We start from the raw sequence: 17,872 nt of genomic DNA on the forward strand, positions 1-17,872 counted from the left end.
TTAGAGGGTTTCCTAGAGAATCACCTAGAACTGAAGACACTTCCCCTGAGACGTCCTAGGCATTTTCTCACTCTCTGTGGTCTTTTACCGTAGATACTGAGGAAATTCCCAGAGCACCACAGGGGATGTGACACTCCATTCCCTGAAACTCCACGCCCTGGGCTGGCAAGCCTAGATCATTCCGTCTGGACCTCTGATGTCGGATAGTGGATCGGCTGCCTTTCATGAGCGCTCCTGCCTGGGCTCTACTTGCATCTTTGTAAATGAAGCAAACAGCAGAAAAACACCACAACTCTCCAGTGCTTTCTCCTCCAAAGGGAGGTATGCATTAGCCTTTGGAACTTCTCTCCACTTGAAGACATGTGGAACGGAACAGCATCTATGAGGCCCCAGCACAACTTCTTTGTTTAACAGCAATTTACCTTCATAGAGTTCTGATGTCATCCGCTCATTGATGAGCTCCGGAGCCACCTCCATGAGAGCCTCCGCAGCGTCTGTGTTATCGTAGAGGGCAGCTATGTGAAGCGCCGTCTCCCCCACAACACCTGGGAGGAGGAAGAAGGAAAGCGCGAGGGTCACCCACGGCTGCAGCTGCATGCAATGGCCACACTTGGTGCAACGAAGGCAGCTTGAGGCTATTTATTCTCATGACTTCCCTGTTTCCCTATAAAGCTGGAGGTGAGCCAGTCCAAGTGTTACAACACCAGGGGCAGAGGAGGGAGATGCGGTCTTCCCGTCTCCCCTTCGTGTGTGTTGCTTCCATCCCTTTACTCCCAGACTGCCCCTTCTGGGCCTGGAACCAACTTAGAAGAAGACTGTCTGGGATGTGGTTAATCCTGGTTAAACCTGAGGAAGGTTAATCTCCCTTTGTCTTTTTCATTGAAAAAAAAACTACCCCCCCATCCCTGTTTTATGTGTGAATGGGACAAAGAAATAAACAAGTGTAGGTGCTGCCGTACCCTCAAAGTTGGCCTTTAAGCTGTAGTATGGGAATAGCCAGAAGGAAGCACTCCCAGAAAGTGCTAAAGATACCATTTTAAATGGTAAAATGTAAAGTCTAGCACCCGCTGCACCGTGGAGAATCAAACCTGAGGTAGATAAAAGCTGCTAGTTGGGTTTAATACTGTTCTTCCCAGTTCCAAAGTACGTCAGCAAAATAATCATAGGGAACACACAGAGTTTTTGTTGGTAGGGAAAGGGAAGGTTTGATACATCTTGGATACCTCTTTGATACACGTCACAAGATCCATCCATGGTCAGTTTCCTGATGACCTGGACATTATTTTCTTTGGCAGCCAGTAGAAGTGGAGACTCCCAGATCCTGCATGCAAGAAAACACAAGTATGCACATGGGGTGCCCCAGCAGGAACTCAGATGGTCAGGATCCATTTGGGAGTGACAAGAGCAAATTATCGCGTACTGGGCAACATATATCTCCCTTGAAGCCGACATATACTATCAATTTTTGCAATGTTTTCAGGAGGCCACTAGGAGGCAGTACAGTGACAGGTAAGAAAGATGTAAATTCTACACGGCTCCTTTCTAAAAAGGATTGGTGTTATAGTCCTTAAGGTGCCACAAGAATCTATGTTGTTTCTGAAGCAAGAGACTCAGGCCGCACTGCTTCTGGGAGAGCTAAAACGAGCACTAGGGATTAAGACACACCCAATCTTCATTTCAAGCACCATTCTCAGTGGATAGATGGATAGTCCTTCGTGTGTCATTTTGCTGCTGCTCAAATATTTACTTCATTTATACCACACTTTCTTCCCCAATAGGACCCCAAAGTGCCTTACAACATTCTTCTTCCTTTCTCTATTGTATCCTCACAACAATACAGCACAATCAGGGAAATGCCGCAATGCAAGAGGGAGCCAGCATGGTGAAGTGCAGAGAGTGCTGGATTCGCATCTTGGAGACCCAGGTTCGATTCCCCATTCTGCCAGGGAAGCTTGCTGGGTGACCTTGGGCCAGTCACAAATTCTTACCTCACAGGGTTGCTGTGAGGATAAATTGGAGGAGAAAGGAATGATGTGGACAGTAGTGGATGCCATTTAGCTGCTGCTCAAAGCTTCCATGGCAGAGTGGGGGGGGGGCTACTACATCCCACTGAAGTTATGAAATATGCATAACAAAACAGCCATTCTTTAATTCTGAAAAAGTCATGTATGAAAATGACTTTTCATACAAAAATGCCCTGCCTTTGCTTTCTGCTTCCGGGGGGGGGGGGGGGGGGGGACAATCCCATTCCACTCCCGGGCACCTCCCCTTAAAAGGCCAATTCTGTCTAGTTCTGGAAGCCCTGAGATTGTGGGCCACAGGTAACTGCCTCTAACTAGCCTTGGAAACCTTAACAGAACAGGGTCACGGAGAGTCAACAGAACCAAGACCTTTAACCTTGCAGGCTTTACTGAAGGGGTGAGTGGAAGTGGGTTTGCCTTAGGACTGGGATGAACCAGAGCTTTCTCCCTCTACAAGAAAGAGGAATCCAGTTTTCTATGGATGTTGGGAAACCCTGAGGGTTAATAGTTAATGGCCATTCTGCTTTCTGGACAGAGGTATCATGCTTGCGAAACATCTGGGCTTACCTGACCACCATATTAATGCTGTTAGAAAAGATCAGCACTGTAGGCAACGCACATGCTTATTATTTACTGAGGTGGGGACCAGCTGTGCAGATTTGCCTATCCACACAGGTACCAGTCCTTGGCTGTTAGGGACTCAGTTTTTGCAAACTCTGTTAAAGTTAACCAAGGCAAGTGTTAACATCTGTGAATGCATTACACTGCAATTTCCTCTCTGTCCTCTCTTTTTCTCTTCACTCATCACCTTTAACTCAACTGCCCTCAACATTTTGTGCCTCCTGGGCGGAGCACACTCAGTTGTCATCAGGACGGGTTTTTTGGAGGGGGGAGGCCTGATTTAATTTATGAAGTGTTATTTCCCAGCATTGCCCCACAAGCCCCACCACACATCTCCCAATCTGAGGGGCAGAAACACAAGCCCTCCTTTTTACTCCGGGGCGCCTTGGGTAGGAATTCCTGTTCCAGAAGTCCAGCCCCGTTCTCTGTGGAGGCAGCATGGAACCGACTGCTCAGCACTAAAGGCACAGAGGGGCTCCCGGTCTTCCTGCTCCTGCGGGTCACGGTCCTGACCACTCTCCTTCCTGTATCTGGTGCTCTTACTTTCTCTGGGATACCTTCTCTTCCTCCCCCTGTTGGCCTCCCCAAAGTGCTTCTAAGAACTCTTCACCCTTCCTGATAAGCTGCAGGGTGCACACGTGTGCCTCGAGCCCTTGAATCTTCTCCTCCAGCAGAGCTACCAGCTCACCAATATTCCCTGGAAAGGAGACAAACATGGCACAGGCTGTGCAGGTCACCCCTTCAGCTCCCTCGCCAGCCATGTGGCTGGGATCCGGGTAAGAAGTGGACCAGCCTTTCTTTAGAGTTTTAGAATTAGATAAAAAACATGCAAACAAAAAAGGGGGAAAATAAGAAATAGAAATATGGAAAGACAGACAGACAAGACAGACAGACAGACAGGAATACACACCAATTTTCTATTCGAAAAGGTCTAGCAATATTACATATTACAATATGTAATATTCCAATCTTACTAACTCTAAAGTTACCATAAGTAATAACTTTTCCTTTCCATCCACGCATTCCTTCCCTCTCCCTAATCTTCAAAATCACAGATCGTTAGTTCATTTCTTTCTGTTTCTTGCAAAAATTCAGTAAGGGGGGTCCAAAGGCTCAAATACTTATATAATGTCTTTCCTCTGATTAAAGACATCAATTTGGCCACCTCAACATAGCCCATCAATTTTTCCAGCCAATCTTCTACTCTAGGTAATGCTGTAACTTTCCATTTTTGAGTGTATAATAGTCTTGCTGCTGTGATCATAGCCAAAAATAGCACGCCATGTACAGCTTCCAGCTGTTTATCCATTCATCCCAGCAAAAAGTCTTCATTTGAACATTAGTCTTTACAATCTTCTGGGTAATTGAGTGTATTTGTTTCTAATTAATTTTCGCTTTGTTACATATCCACCACAGGCGATAAAATGTCCCCTCTGTTGTTCACATTTTCATAATTTATTATACATTTTTGCTAATTTCTCCAGCAACATACACCATCTACACATGAACCAGACTTTCCTGCACTCCCCTCAGCATCAGATAGCTTCCCTTTTTTGCTCACCGAGCCCTGAACCTCAGTAGTCTAGTATCATACACAGCACAATTACACCAATATGTACAGTATCAACATATCACCTCCTCATCCAACTCTGTATAATGTGCGGGGTGCACATCATGACTGTTTGACAAGGAGTCTGAACGGATCGATTTCTTTCTGTGTCCTTCCAAAGGCCCTTCGACAGCCCTCAACATTCTCTGCCTCCTGGAAGGCAGTGAGCACGTTTGGTCCTCATCAGGCCATTTCCGGCTGTAGCTTTTCTTCCTCTTCTTCTTTGTACTGTACAAAGTGAGAAGTCCCTCAAGTAGGCAGAACCCACTATCTTCTCAGTGGGTGGCTTCATTTTACTGCCCTATTAGGGATAGAACTATCTAGTCTTTTATTAGAAGTAGAAACTCTCTCCTTTCGTCTTCCCATCTTTTTTTGTAGTTTGTCACGTGCACATACCACAAACATTTCCCCTATTTTGTCTCATAATATTTTTCTACTGTTGCTTATTTAGGGAACTTTTATCACTTGATATTCACTGAATAGATCCTTTTCCTCTTTTGAAGACTCAATTGTTCCAGTTACTCCTTTCTAATTGCTTTTAACCGTTTCCTCCTCCAGGTACCATGTCGTTGGATTTTTGTTTTGGTATTTTCTTCTTTGGTATTTTGTTCTTTGTTGTATAACTACATTGAGACAATGGTGGGCAAGGTTATTCTTTTATATAGGATTCATACCATAGTATACTTAGTATACCTAGTATTTTAAGGGTCTCCACTTAAGCAAAGTTATTATATTATTCACAATGGCTAAATATGGTGTAGTGGCTAGTTTGGTGTAGTGGTTAAGAGTGTGGGACTCTAATCTGGAGAGACGGGTTTGATTCCCCACTCCTCCACTTGAAGGCAGCTGGGTGACCTTGAGTCAGTCACAGCTCTCTCAGAGCTCTCTCAGCCCCACCCACCTCACAGGGCGTTTTGTTGTGGGGATAATAATGACATACTTTGTAAACCACTCTGAGTGGGTGTTAATTTGTCATGAAGGGCGGTATATAAATCGAATGTTATCATATTATTATAATCACTGAAAGTGCTATTGTTTAAAACACTGAACAAAAATTAGAGATGAACTCCAGAAGGGGGAAAAATTATGAATACACTAGGTGTTGGGTGGTTTTTACATAGAGAGAGGCTTGTGTGTTTCCTCCACTACTGGTGCTGTGCCAACACACACACACACACATACACACGGCATATAAATGTCCATATTGTTAAGGTCAGGCAGGCCAACGCTGAGGGGAGGCGCAGGCCTCGTCTCCCTCCTCCCTTCCCAGGGACACAGCCAGCCAATCCGCTGCTGCTGCTGCTGCTAGAGGGCGGGCTTGCAGGCTCCTGCTCCGCCTCCATGCGCTCAGCAGCCAATCTGCTGCTCTCTAAGCATGTGATTCAAATGGTGGTCGGTGCAGAACTTCACACCTTGTGGCTCAGCCCTCAGAGTAGCATTTTTTGCTTCCTTTGGAAGAATTGGAGGGGACCTAATTGGGGGGGGGGGGCAGCCCGATGTTCCGCCTCCTCCCGCTTGCTTGCTTTCCCATTCCCTCCTGGCCACGGGGCTTAAGGGGGAAGCCCTCTGCAGCCATTCACAAAGGGGGAGGAGGGGGCCTGAGCTGAGCTGAGCTGCAAGAGCTTTACTGTGCCTTGGATGAAGCCCCTGACAAGCAGGGAAGAGACACAGGGATGTCAGAAGAGGGATTACTCCTGGAGGAAAGGAAATTATCCAATGATAGTTGCAAGTGTCTTAATAACTTCATTGAATGCAAAGGTCTCAAGCAGTTTGCTGAAACAGAGCTAGGCAGGTCTCTGTCTGGTGAGTGCCTGGAGGGGAGACCTCATGGGAACTCTGTATGCTGCCATGACTCCTGGATTGTCAGTAAATATGAACACAGAAACTTCCATGCATTCAGGATGGAACAGATTTGTGACCAATATGCCCCCCCCCCGCTAACTTCTGCAAAAGTTTCTTTAATGGACTGCAATATAAATATTCACCAAATATTTTAGAATTGGTAATCAGCAAAGGATATATGATCATGGATATTTTATGTATGACCTCCAAGCCTGATCTGAACATTTGATATTTTTGAATTGGTATTGGAGAGCATTTGGCAGAAGATACGGAGTAGCGTTCAAGTATCTGTCAGCTCTTATTCAATTGCACGTAGTAAAGTCTGCTTTTGTACTAATTTTCACATTCACTTAATTAAGAAGAAAACCGTCTTCTTAAACAGCTGACAATGAGAATTAACAATTTTGAAATCTGGGGATGTAATTAATACCCTATTAGTTTGCTATTAAGAGGAACAAATATTGTGCTTGCAGCTGCACGTAACTGTTCTAACTGAAGCAAAAGTTTTCTTGAGAGTTATCATGTATTAATGGGTTAGGGTTGGGGGAAATTTAAAAATCCATAAGAAAACTCATTCAGAAACAGCATCCTACTTCAAACATGTTGAACTATAAAGCCTAACATTTGGGAAGAATGTGACATCACCAGGTCAGCTGAGCAGCAGCCGGACGTCCATGCATTTGTATAGCGCTGCTGCAGAATGACACAACACTTGAGTCCTTTAGTCCCACTGAGTTCATCTACATTGGAAAGACTAAGCGGTGTCCTACTGTTGGGGGCGGGGGGGGCGGGGAGAAAGCACTTCAGGGACTTGTCAAATGCTGATCAGCAGAACACAGGAAAACTCTTGTGCCCCTCAGAGGAACAGGCTTCCTCGGGAGGAGGCGGGCTCTCCTCCCTTGGAGGTATTTAAGAAGAGGCTGGTGGCCACCTGACAGCAATGATGGTTCTGTGACTCAATATGAACATAAAATTTACTACAAATGGGAACACAGTTGAAAACCCAATAATAATAAACACACTGAAGCGCCACTGTGTGTGAATTCAATAAAGGTTCAAATGTCAAGTGTGTATCGATTAAGTCTTATAATGGTTTTACTAATTGTTGTGCAATAGTCACTGTACAAATTATGATACAACAACATGTTGCAATCTATAGCCAAAGTCAGGAAAAAGAGCAAACAATAGTGCAGTGGATTACAACCAGGACTTTTTTTCTGGGGAAAGAGGTAGGGGAACTCTCACCTGGAGGTGCTGCCCCTGTCAGTACATGCATGCGTGTGCAGTGCATGTGCGCTCGCGGGACTGCATGATGATGGCACTTCTGGGAAGTGATGTCATCACGCAAGCCGTGGCCGCCCTGGGAGCACTCCTGTGCTCCACGGGGGGCCCGATTTAGCACGGGTCATGCCAAATTTGGCCCAGACCTGGCCTGAACTGGCCGTGAATGGGCCATTGCGGCACAGGGGTATACTTTATCAGCTGGCAGCGGCAAAATCTGGACCGAAATGGGCCAAAAAGAGCCCAAAACGGCCTGGATTGGGCCTGGATCGGCCTGGAATGAGCAATTGCCACACAGGAGAACACTCCCCCACCCAACAGCAACCCGATCATGGCAGCTTTGAGCCGGATCCTGGCAATTTTGAGCCAGAATCAGGCCCAAAAGGGCCCCAAGTGGCCTGGAACAGGCTACTGCTGGGCGGAAGAGGTGCTGCCCCATCAGTACATTCAAAGTTCCTGAAGTGCACACGCGCTCCTGGGACTTCTCCACCCGGCAACGGCCAGATCCGGGCCGAATTGGGTCCAAACAGCCCCAAAATGGCCCGGCTCGGGCTGGAATGGGCTGCCACCGCATGGGGGAACACTCCTCAGCCTAGCAGCGGCCCGATCCTGGCCGTTTTGGGCCTGATCTTGGCCATTTCGGGTCCTAAATGGGCCCAAAAATTGCTAAAATGGGCCCAATATGGCCCGGGCTGGGCCCAAATTGGCCTGGAATGGGCTGCTTCTGGGCAGAGGAACCCTAACCCCGCCCAGCAGCAGCTGGATCCTGGCCAAAATGGGCTGTAAACGGCCCAGATCAGGCCTGAAACGGCCTGGAAACGGCCGCTGCAGGGCGGGAGAACCTTCCCTTGCCTGGCAGTGGCCCAATCCTGGCCGTTGCAGGCCCAATCTGGGCCCAAAATTGCCAGGGCATTTTAAAAATACCCACATGATGTGGGTATTTTTAGAAGAGCTGGAACACCGTTCTAGGGCATTCCGGCTCAAAAAAAAGCCCTGATTACAACATATTGTTTGGTGAAACAATTATTATAAGAGTTATAATAAAAGACAGCACACACGACAACTGAACCTTTATTGAATTCACACACAGTGGCACTTCAGTGTCTTTATGATTAATACAGTTCTGGAGAGGGAGGGTGTGAAGGGATGAGCCAGTGCTCGGCCCTCGTGGCCCTTTCTTACGTGCCCAGAGTAATGTCAGTAGCCACTCTGGGATCAGGAAGGGATTTTCCTCCAGGCCAGATTGGCCTGGGATCCTGAGCAGAGGTGAGTGGGTGAAGTGGGGGGGGGTGGGAAGTAGCTGTGAATTTCCTGCACCCTCGGGCTCCTGTCCAGACCCATGTTTCTATATTTGTAATGATTTATTGTCATCAGTAGTTGTTTTATATTTCTACGCTGTTATTGTTGGTTGTGATCTGTTCTTAATAAAAAATAGAAGACGTAATGTGAATGTCCTCAATAAAATTCCCATAGCAAGTGTGTGTGGGGGGGGGGAGCAGGGGGGGAACAGGGCAGAGGGGGTGTCCAGTATTTTTGTTGGAATCACCTGGCAATCCTAATGGGAATATCCAAATATTTCCACATGATAGGGTTGCAGGATGGGGTTTGGAAAAATACCAGCCCTCAGGGAGAGGGGGGGGGACACCTATCAAACTAGAACACGCACCTCTGGCACAAGAATGTCTGTACTGGAGTGTCCACTTCCAGGGCAGCAAGGCTTGCCAGCCACCCCCACAAGGAGTTGCACAGGAGGCTGGGTGGGCGAGCCAGCCACTCCCCAGCACCACCACGTGGGGGGCCAGGTGGCCAGCCAGCCCCTGCTGAGTGCCTCTGGCTGGCCCCTTCCTCGAACACAGCCTGCACACAGGAGGCCTGGCGGGTTGGCTGGCTGGCCACTCCCCTGGTGGCAGCACCCATGCAGGACGTGGGCGGCCAGGCTGCACAAGCAAGGAGGGGGAGGCGACATATGGAGGTGACATACAAAGCCCCCCCCCCCCCATATGTCTGGTATTTTGACTATGTTTCACCGAAACAGTCCACAAACATACCAGACTTTCTGAATGAAAACTGGACAGCTGGCAACTCTACCCACGTACATGACAGCCATCTAGGCTCTGCTGCAATCTTTCCCAAAACTTTGGAGCAAAGCAAGTTTGATAAAAGACAAGGAAAAGAGGTGGACAAATGCACCCGTGATGCTGTGGGGAAACAAACAAAAAACCCTTCCCAACATCATCTACCATGGGGCAGATAACCTGTGTGGGAATGAGAATTTCTTGCTCCACCTCATTATCAGTTACACCGATTCTTAGATTTTGTGTGCCTTTCTGGATATTGTGAAAGTATAGATGAACAGGATTCCAATTTGGCTGTATTCATGTATCACAAATAACCTCCCGTCTGTTCGGGATGAGGTGCCGGGAAGTCCGGAGGCTCAGCCATGCCCTTCCCTTTCCCTCCTCACCTTGATTAAAGGTTTGTAAGGAACTGTGGCATATTGTGACGTCTGAGCAGGGCGAAGCAACAAACTCTGGTCTGTTCTTACGCTACAAACCAGGATTTAAAACCGCAGCTTAATGCTTTGTGAGTGGCAGAAGGAGAAGGAACAAACAAGCCCCCAGGACGACTCCTGGCCCATTTCTGGTATGATGAAACTGGAGTTATTCTTGATACCTGAATGAAGCCTCTGGCTTGAGCCTGCCAGGAGTTCTTAGATCACAACACAGTTAATCCTGACAGTCATTCAAGAGGGGGTAAAATTCATCTCTGGTTTCATTTATGATTTAACCACCTGATTGCAGAATATTATTAATTGTTAACTGGTAATTTAATTTAACTTTAATGTTTAATTTGACTGCTTCAGGGTCTTAAAAAACCATGGGGTGGGTCCCAAACCAACAAGCAGAGTATTACTGATTGCAAGCATGGAAAGGGGTCCCGTATGAATAAAAGCAGCAGCTGTGTGTTCTCGCCTGCCTTCCCGGAATCTGACCAGAGATACTATTTGGTAGTGCTATATAAATATAAACAACTATAAACGCTGGTTTTATTGTGCAATGTAGCACTATTCCCAGAGCTATTAACATCACTTATATTCCATTTGCCAGGTGAACCGGTTCAGAATGAAAAAAACCCCTGTAACATCCACACGTAGAGTTGCTATCTCACATATATGGCCTACCCAACCACATTTTGTCACACTGGAAACTCACCGCCACCCTGAAGCGCACTGTGCCTGAAGAGAAAAGGGTCACCCAGGCCATTTCCTTGGAGGTATTTAAGGAGAGGCTGGATGGCCACCTGAGAGCAATGCTGATTCTCCGGCTTAGTGCGAATGTACACAGCTCAAGAGCTGGAGGGGGGCATGAAGGGATGAGCTGGTGCTTGGCTCCAGTGGCCCTTTCTTATATTATGCCCAGGGCAATCCTGATCACCACTCTGGGGCCGTGAAGGCATTTTTCTCCAGGCCAGATAGCCCAGGGATCCTGGAGGTCTTTTGCTTTCCTCTGAGTATAGAGTAGGGGTCACGGAGGGAGGTGGGATAGCTGTGAATTTCCTGCACTGTGCAGGTGGCCGGACTATATGACCCTTGGGTGCCTGGCAGCTCTATCTTTCTAAACAATATAACAGGCTAAGGATAGCAGAGGGTTGCCCTGCGGCTCAAACCCTGAAATTCACAGGGCAGAGCCTGCTGGAGGACTGTTTTCTAAAGAAATCTCAAGCTTCTCCTTCTAACTGATTTCTGCTGCATGGTTGTTTAACTTCTTTCTCCTAAGTTTTCTGTATTTGTGACCCATCTCTCATTTGTTTTCTCCTAGAGGAATGGCACAAAGACTGGAAGGATATGTAGGGAAGGTCAAACAATAGCACTGGAGGGAAGGACCTGTGAAAAATAGAACACCCCCCCACCCCCCCACTTCTGGCTTCTCATCCTAAGATTTAACTCTTTCCTCTAGAGATCCTGAGAAGAACAGAGACTATAGCCAGGCACTGAACCCAGATCACAGCTCAGCACAAAGGCTGCCCAGCTCCTTTTGAAAATCCTTGTTGCAAAAGGAAATTTATGCTCCAAGGTAAACCATATTCTTCCCATTCTAGAGAGATAAGGATGCCTGCCTATTACACAAATCAAAAGGAGTCTCATAGTATCTTAAAGACTTATAGGTGAAATAAGGCTTTCTGAAAAAGAGCCCACTTCATCAGGTGCAAGATGATCCTCTTTAGGCTAGTGTCAGTGAAGCAGCAAAAAGAAGAGGTAGTCTGGATATGCACTTTTTAAAAAAATAGACATTGCTCTCCCCCACTCCCAGTAAGAATGATTTTAGCCCCGTTGAACACAAGAGGACTTTTTCCCGAGCGCCCACGTGCAGGATCAGGCAGCAGACGACACGTACGGCACAGATTTTGCTGGAATGTATCATATCAGGCTGCTTGCTTAGCTCGACATGCTTGAATGTACGCTGGGGGTGGGGGGGGGGACCTGCAATCGCACAGCTCTAAAACAGGAGGTAGAAAGCCATTATTAGAACCTTACTGTCCCTCCGCTTCCACAAACAAACACTAATTTTCTATGTGAAGCAGTATTTTGAATGGGGAAACATTCAAACATGTAATCCCACAACTGCAATTTGAAGTGGTACATTCCAGCAAGAGCAAGATTTGAGCCTACCACTGTCTTAAAGACCAACCAGATCTCCAGGGTCTGAGCTTTTGAGGGTCAAAGCTCCTTTGTATTTACTTGTATGTGTATGAAGCTTGTATGAAGCTCAGACCCTGGAGATCTGGTTGGTCTTTAAGGTGATGCTGGACCTGAATCCTGCTCTTCTACTGCAGACCAACACGGCTACACAACTGAAACAGTCTGGAAAGAGATGTGCAGTGTGACTCTCATAACTACGTCCCCCAAAACAAACTAGCATCAACTGAATTTTATTTTGTGTGTGTGTGTGGGGGGGGGGGTGAAATTGATCAGAAATTAACCATTTCTACCCCCCACCCTGCTCCACCCCATGTCAAGTTTTTCACCCACTGCGGGCAGTCTAGTCACCCACAATTATGCCTTGATCCAGAAGAAAAAACTCGTTATGGTTTTCACCACCTATAACTTCCCACTTCAGAGATATTTTGGGTGGCCCCAGAGAATATTGTCTTGCGGGCTTTTCAAGAGCGCCTGTGAAAGTGAATAGGTCAACAATTAGCATTGCCATAAAACCTGAAATAAAAGTAATTGCACTGATGAGTTACTAATTACAGAAACTGACACAGATTCCCTATGGAGGGCCAACATAAACACTTGGCTGCATGCAGAAATGCCTCCTCACTAATGGGGGGGGGGGGACAGTCTCGAACTGGAATCAAGATCACACTGGCTTCTCTATCCAGATCGAAAGAGAATAATTATGCCTAAAAATTAACTTATTGCTCTGCAAACTTCCACTGGGGAAAAAAAAACGCATGCAATAAACAGAAGCCAGCAGCGCATCAAGCAGCATCTGGGAGAAGGAATAACTCTTGCTTCCAAAAGGGTTTAGGGCAGGACCTGACGCCTGGCCAGAGGAGACACGGGGGCGGCCACTGAAAACGGTATCCCAGCTCCAGCTTCTCTGGAACGCGGCACAGCCGGCAAAGTCATGGTGTCACACCACACAACAAGTCACAGGGATTCGGAGAGTCTATCTCTGTAAGCAAGTGCGTCCATTCAGGAATACCTGCTATTACCTGAGCATTTAGGATACGTTAAATGGATCTGTGCGAAAGGGTCCTGAATTCACACTCCTGTTTTGTAAGTGCAATGCACACTGATGGACCACAGGGATGCTAAGCTTTTTTTTAAAAAAGGAAGTAGATTGAAATCAAAAGGTTGAACTTCGTATTTGTCCTGTATGCCAAGGGCACAAAAGGGTAGAGGATAGAAAATACAGCTAAGGGTAGAAAATACAGCACCCCTGGAGGCTCCACAGCCATTTAACCTCAGCAGAATTCCTCAGGTGAAATAGCTTTGGCAGCCCGAGGTTGTCCCCGAGGACGCAACATCAGCTAGCTGTGCCTCAACGGAGCCTTCCTAAGCCGAGTTATGCCCTTCTAAGTCTATTGAAGCCGGTGGGTTTCGAAGGGTGTCTCTTCCCTTAGGGTGGTACCGTAGAGGACTTAGAGCAAGGCCACTCTCATCCTAAACTCCCTCACAGAGTTGTGATGTGGATGAAATGCGGGGACCAGCCATTTATGTCATTCTGAGCTATTTGGAGCAAGGAAGCAAGTGTGATTTCAAAACGCAAGAACGTGCTATTTTAGTGGCACTGCAATACTTATTTCATATTTTGGATGTGACTAATTTATTTCAATATTTATGTCCTGTTGCTCTCCCCAACGAGGACCAAAAAGCAGCTTACATAGTTCACCCCTTCTCCAATTTATCCATAAAACAACAACCCAGTGGAGTAGGTTAGACTGAGAGAGCAACTGGCCCAAGGTCACTAAGTGAGCCTCCATGGGAGATTGCGGGTTCGATCCTGGTCTCCCAGATCTTAGTCTGACACTCTTTACTACGCCATGCGGACTTATGGCACACGTCTTCTTGTCACCAGCTCAGGCTAGCCTCTACTCTTCCCATTTTACAGGCAGAAAACTGAAGGTGGAATTAAATCCTTATGGGAAACGTGGATCTCTTTCTCCTTCTTCCTAATGTCTAATTTTATCATGTGTATGTAACATCACTGTGTTGTATGCTGAACTACACATATCACATCATTGGCTGTCACAAGTGGGGCAAAGGGGGGGGGTCAACAGTCAGGACAATTACTTCATGTTACATATCGTGTTAAATTGGACAGGGTGAGGAAGGAGACGCAGTAAGAAGAGACACAAACTTAGCATGGCTTCCACTCTCTGGTTCCCCACTGAGGTATAAAGACAGTCGCTTGCTGCATACCCAAGTCCACCAGGCAAAACTGTTACGTCTCACAGGTTTTGCATGCAGAGGGTGCCACAAGACAAACACGTGCCATGCCTCACGGGGTTTAGTCCTTGGATCAGCCATCACCTTTTCCAAAAAGCCTCTTCCAATAATGGTCGGTGGAGGACAAATGCTTCTGCTTACAAGTGAAAGGCCCTCCCTATTCTTCTCTAAAGCCCCCCCTCCACTGCCACTGCCGCCGCCACCACGTACCGACTACAGCTGTTCCACCTCTAAAGTATAAATCACTTTCTTTTGCATGTACAGGAATCGCAAGGATCTTTACATTAATTACTATGTAAACACTTCTAATGGAAAAAAAAATCCCTGTGAGGAGCTCCAGGCCAAAAGTCCTAGTAAATATATACAAGTATGTGCTATTAACTAGCTATGCAAGGGTGAATAAGAACATAATGATTTTATTGTCTAGAGTGTGGAATTAACTGCACAGCTCCTGGCTTTGACCTAGATGAGTTACCCCAAACCCAGAACCACACAACCTCTATTCCAATTCACACAGCACACATTTATATTTTAATGCGACAAGCCCCATGTCTCGGGCCACAGAACGAGGCAGTAGAACGCAAGCTGAAGAACGTGCTGTATAGAGGGCAGGTGGGGAATCTTGCTGACTGGTCCCTGCAAATGATAGGCTGGCCCAGCAAGCCAAGGATTGAAAAAGAACTTCTTTCCTCGCAGGACAGTTTCCTACGTGGAGGAACTTCTTTACAGGGGGAGGGAGTGTTCAAAAACGATGTTCCCCTTACCTGTAGCAGGAAGTCCATTCTAACACCTCATATTCCTGCCCCTATAGACCTTAAAGGAGACCATTTTAGAGAATCCGAGGGTTCCATTACACACAATTTATACCACGATTGCAAACACAAACTTGCTTTCAAGTATGTCCAGCTTATAAAAGCAGCCATATATAATAATCAGGAGTAAATCCCATTACATTCAGAGGGGCTTACTTCTGTGTAAACATAGACTTGATCAGCCACAAGAAACCTTATGAGCTTCAGAAGAGGGGCAAAACTTCATGGGACAGAAGAGTAGCATGGAAATACACAGAAAACTAGAAGGGGGAAAGTTGGGCTAGAACTGTTTTGCCTGACGTCCTCAGGTTTTTATATGGATACAAATATTCTGTCGTCCATCTCCACCCTAAAGTGGCAGAGCCAGACGTGGGTTTTCTGCCTCGGCGAGACATCACTCCATGGCTCCAGCCTATGCACATTTACATGTTTTATAGAACGCTGTGGGACTTTTGTCCAAGTGAACCACACACAAGATTGGGCTGCAAAAAGCATTTTCACAAGCGACGTCAAGGGCATTTCTCGTGTCTCCCGTGTATCACTTGTGAGTGCCGCCAATATGCGTCAGAAAGGAGAGGCACTTCCAGGCCGAATCGGATGTCTTTACTTCATCTATACACTCTTTCCTCCCCAATGGGGACTCATAGTGGCTCACATCCTCCTCCTCTACTCCATTTTATGCTCACAACCATCCTGTGAGGCAGGCTAGGCTGAGAGTCTCCCAGCAAGCTCCCAGCAACAAGGATGCAAACCTGGGCCTCCCACAGCGGAGTCCAGCACACCCGCCACGACACCCTTCCAGTGCAGTTCTCGGGGGATTCTCATAAATGGGGCTTTGGGCAGTTTCTGATTTGCAGAACACACAACGGGAGGAAAAACAACAGTCTGACTTCACACCTTGTGCATCAACTTAAATTTATCCCCCGAACTGTTAAAACTATCAAGGCTTTACTTTTTGTCTTAAAAGAGATCTGTGTAGCTCTCCCTTGAGGTCAGAGAGATCAACGGAAGTCCACGGGGCTTTGTAATTCCCATCAGCAAATGCCGTTTCTTGCTTGCTCGCTTGCTCAGAGATGTTGATGTGTGTACCTGACCCAACATTCTGTGAAAGGCCTTTAAAATCAAGGCCTGAAATATCTTTTTCCCCCCCCAACCTGAGGAAGAGTTCTGGCAAACTCAAAAGTCTACGCAGTTCTGTGTCATTGTAGCTGGACCTAACAAGAAGTATTGTGTGTCTTGTTGTTTGTTTAGGGAGCATGCAAAACCAAAGCTGACTACAGCCTCTATTTGATTTTAAAACAGCTTTCCCCTTTGTTTTCAGCATCTGCGTAAGACACAAACCGGAGGCTCAAAGTCATCCTTTAGCATCTCCTGTGAATAGGACGAGTTCAATTAGGAGGAAAATCCAAACGGCAACTTTTGATAATTGACAGGTGGTGCAACCTATGAGGAGCCTGGCAAGCCTCCGGGAAGTGACCAGAACCGAAGAAGGGCCAAGAGGTCAGTCCGTCTCCGTCCCTCCCTCCCTCCTGCTCTCGAGGATGATCAAACCTGCCCCGAGAAGCAGCTGCCTCCGCCTTGTGCGCTGGCAAGGTCCTCTGCCCGGGCCAATCATTTTCATGGACATTTCTGAAAACATCCTAAAAAATGCGGGCTCTCTGCAGCATCAAGTCAGTTCATTAAATTATTAGGAAACGCTTGAAGAGATTCAAAAAGTGCCCCCGGCGGCCTTTTTTTAAAAAAAAAGTAGCTCAGGGCTTTCAAGGCTTTTCGTGAAAACCGAAGAAAGCATTTTCAATCCACCTTTAATGCATCTTAGTGATCATCTACAAGTTTTTCTCATTTCACATCGAGCTGCAAGCGTATGCAAAGTGGATTGAAAGCGCATTATTCAGCGCGTAGGAAAGCCGCCTCTGCAACGGCAGGAAAAGCCTCTTTTAAAACGGGACACCCGTGCGCATCCCCTAAAAATAAAAACTGGAACGACTTGGGCTAGAGCGGAGTTTGTCTTTAAGATGCCCCCCGAGCCCCGCGTTTAGCATCGGGGGCCCGCGGGAAGACGGTTTGTGGTCCTTCGTCTTCGCCCCCCCCCCCCCGCAGCCCGCGCTCGGGGAGCGCAGCCGCCTGGCGCCTGAGAGCTCCCAGGGGAGCAAGAGGGGCCGCGAGCCGGAGGGCCGCCTGGCCCGGAGGCAGCCCCCCTGCAGGCCCCGCAGCGGGTCCGGCCGGCGACCCCTCGGCAGCTGCTCGGGCAAGGCGCCCGAGCCCGCGCGCGGCCGCTTCCCAGAGCCGGCGGAGAAGCCGAGCGCCCCGGCGCGCCTTTACCTTTTCTGCTGCAGCAGGTGCGTCTCGTCCAGGCCGCGCCGTCCGCCGCCGCCGCCGCCGCCCCGGCTGCAGGCCGCCCCCACGCCGCGGCAGCTCAGCCTCTTCCAGAGCGCGCCCAGCGGGCCGTTCTCCCCGGGCACCGGCACCCCCATGGCTGGCGCGGCCCCCTCGCGGCGCGCCTCCGCTCTGCCCGCAGGCGTTGTGGGGGGGGGGGGGGCGCCTCGCCTCGCCTCGCCTCGCCGGCAGGGGCGGCTGCCTGGGGAGCGGCTGGCGGGCTCAGGCGCGCGTCCCGCTCGGCCGTGGCTGGCGCGCCGCCTTGGCGCTCGGTGGCCTCTCGGCGCCCTCCCCGCGGCCGCGTCAGGCCAGGCACCGCCACGCCGGTCGGGGGCCGGGCGCCAAGGCGAGGGCT

General features: G+C 48.1%; 1 protein-coding gene across 1 annotated transcript in view; it reads right to left on the bottom strand.

Moving 5' to 3' along the window:
* The window catches only part of TRPV5 (transient receptor potential cation channel subfamily V member 5), a 57,854-nt gene extending 40,239 nt beyond the window's left edge, over positions 1-17,615 (bottom strand). Inside the window, exons 1-3 of the mRNA XM_055002598.1 lie at positions 17,464-17,615; positions 1,224-1,321; positions 423-545 (exon numbers count right to left, since the gene is read on the bottom strand). Of these exons, the coding sequence (XP_054858573.1) occupies positions 423-545; positions 1,224-1,321; positions 17,464-17,615 (373 nt within the window). The remainder of the gene's footprint in view (positions 1-422; positions 546-1,223; positions 1,322-17,463) is intronic.
* Positions 17,616-17,872: the final 257 nt, after the last annotated feature.

Source organism: Eublepharis macularius, chromosome 18, assembly GCF_028583425.1.
Source record: "Eublepharis macularius isolate TG4126 chromosome 18, MPM_Emac_v1.0, whole genome shotgun sequence".
In the NCBI taxonomy this organism is placed as follows: Eukaryota; Metazoa; Chordata; class Lepidosauria; order Squamata; family Eublepharidae; genus Eublepharis; species Eublepharis macularius.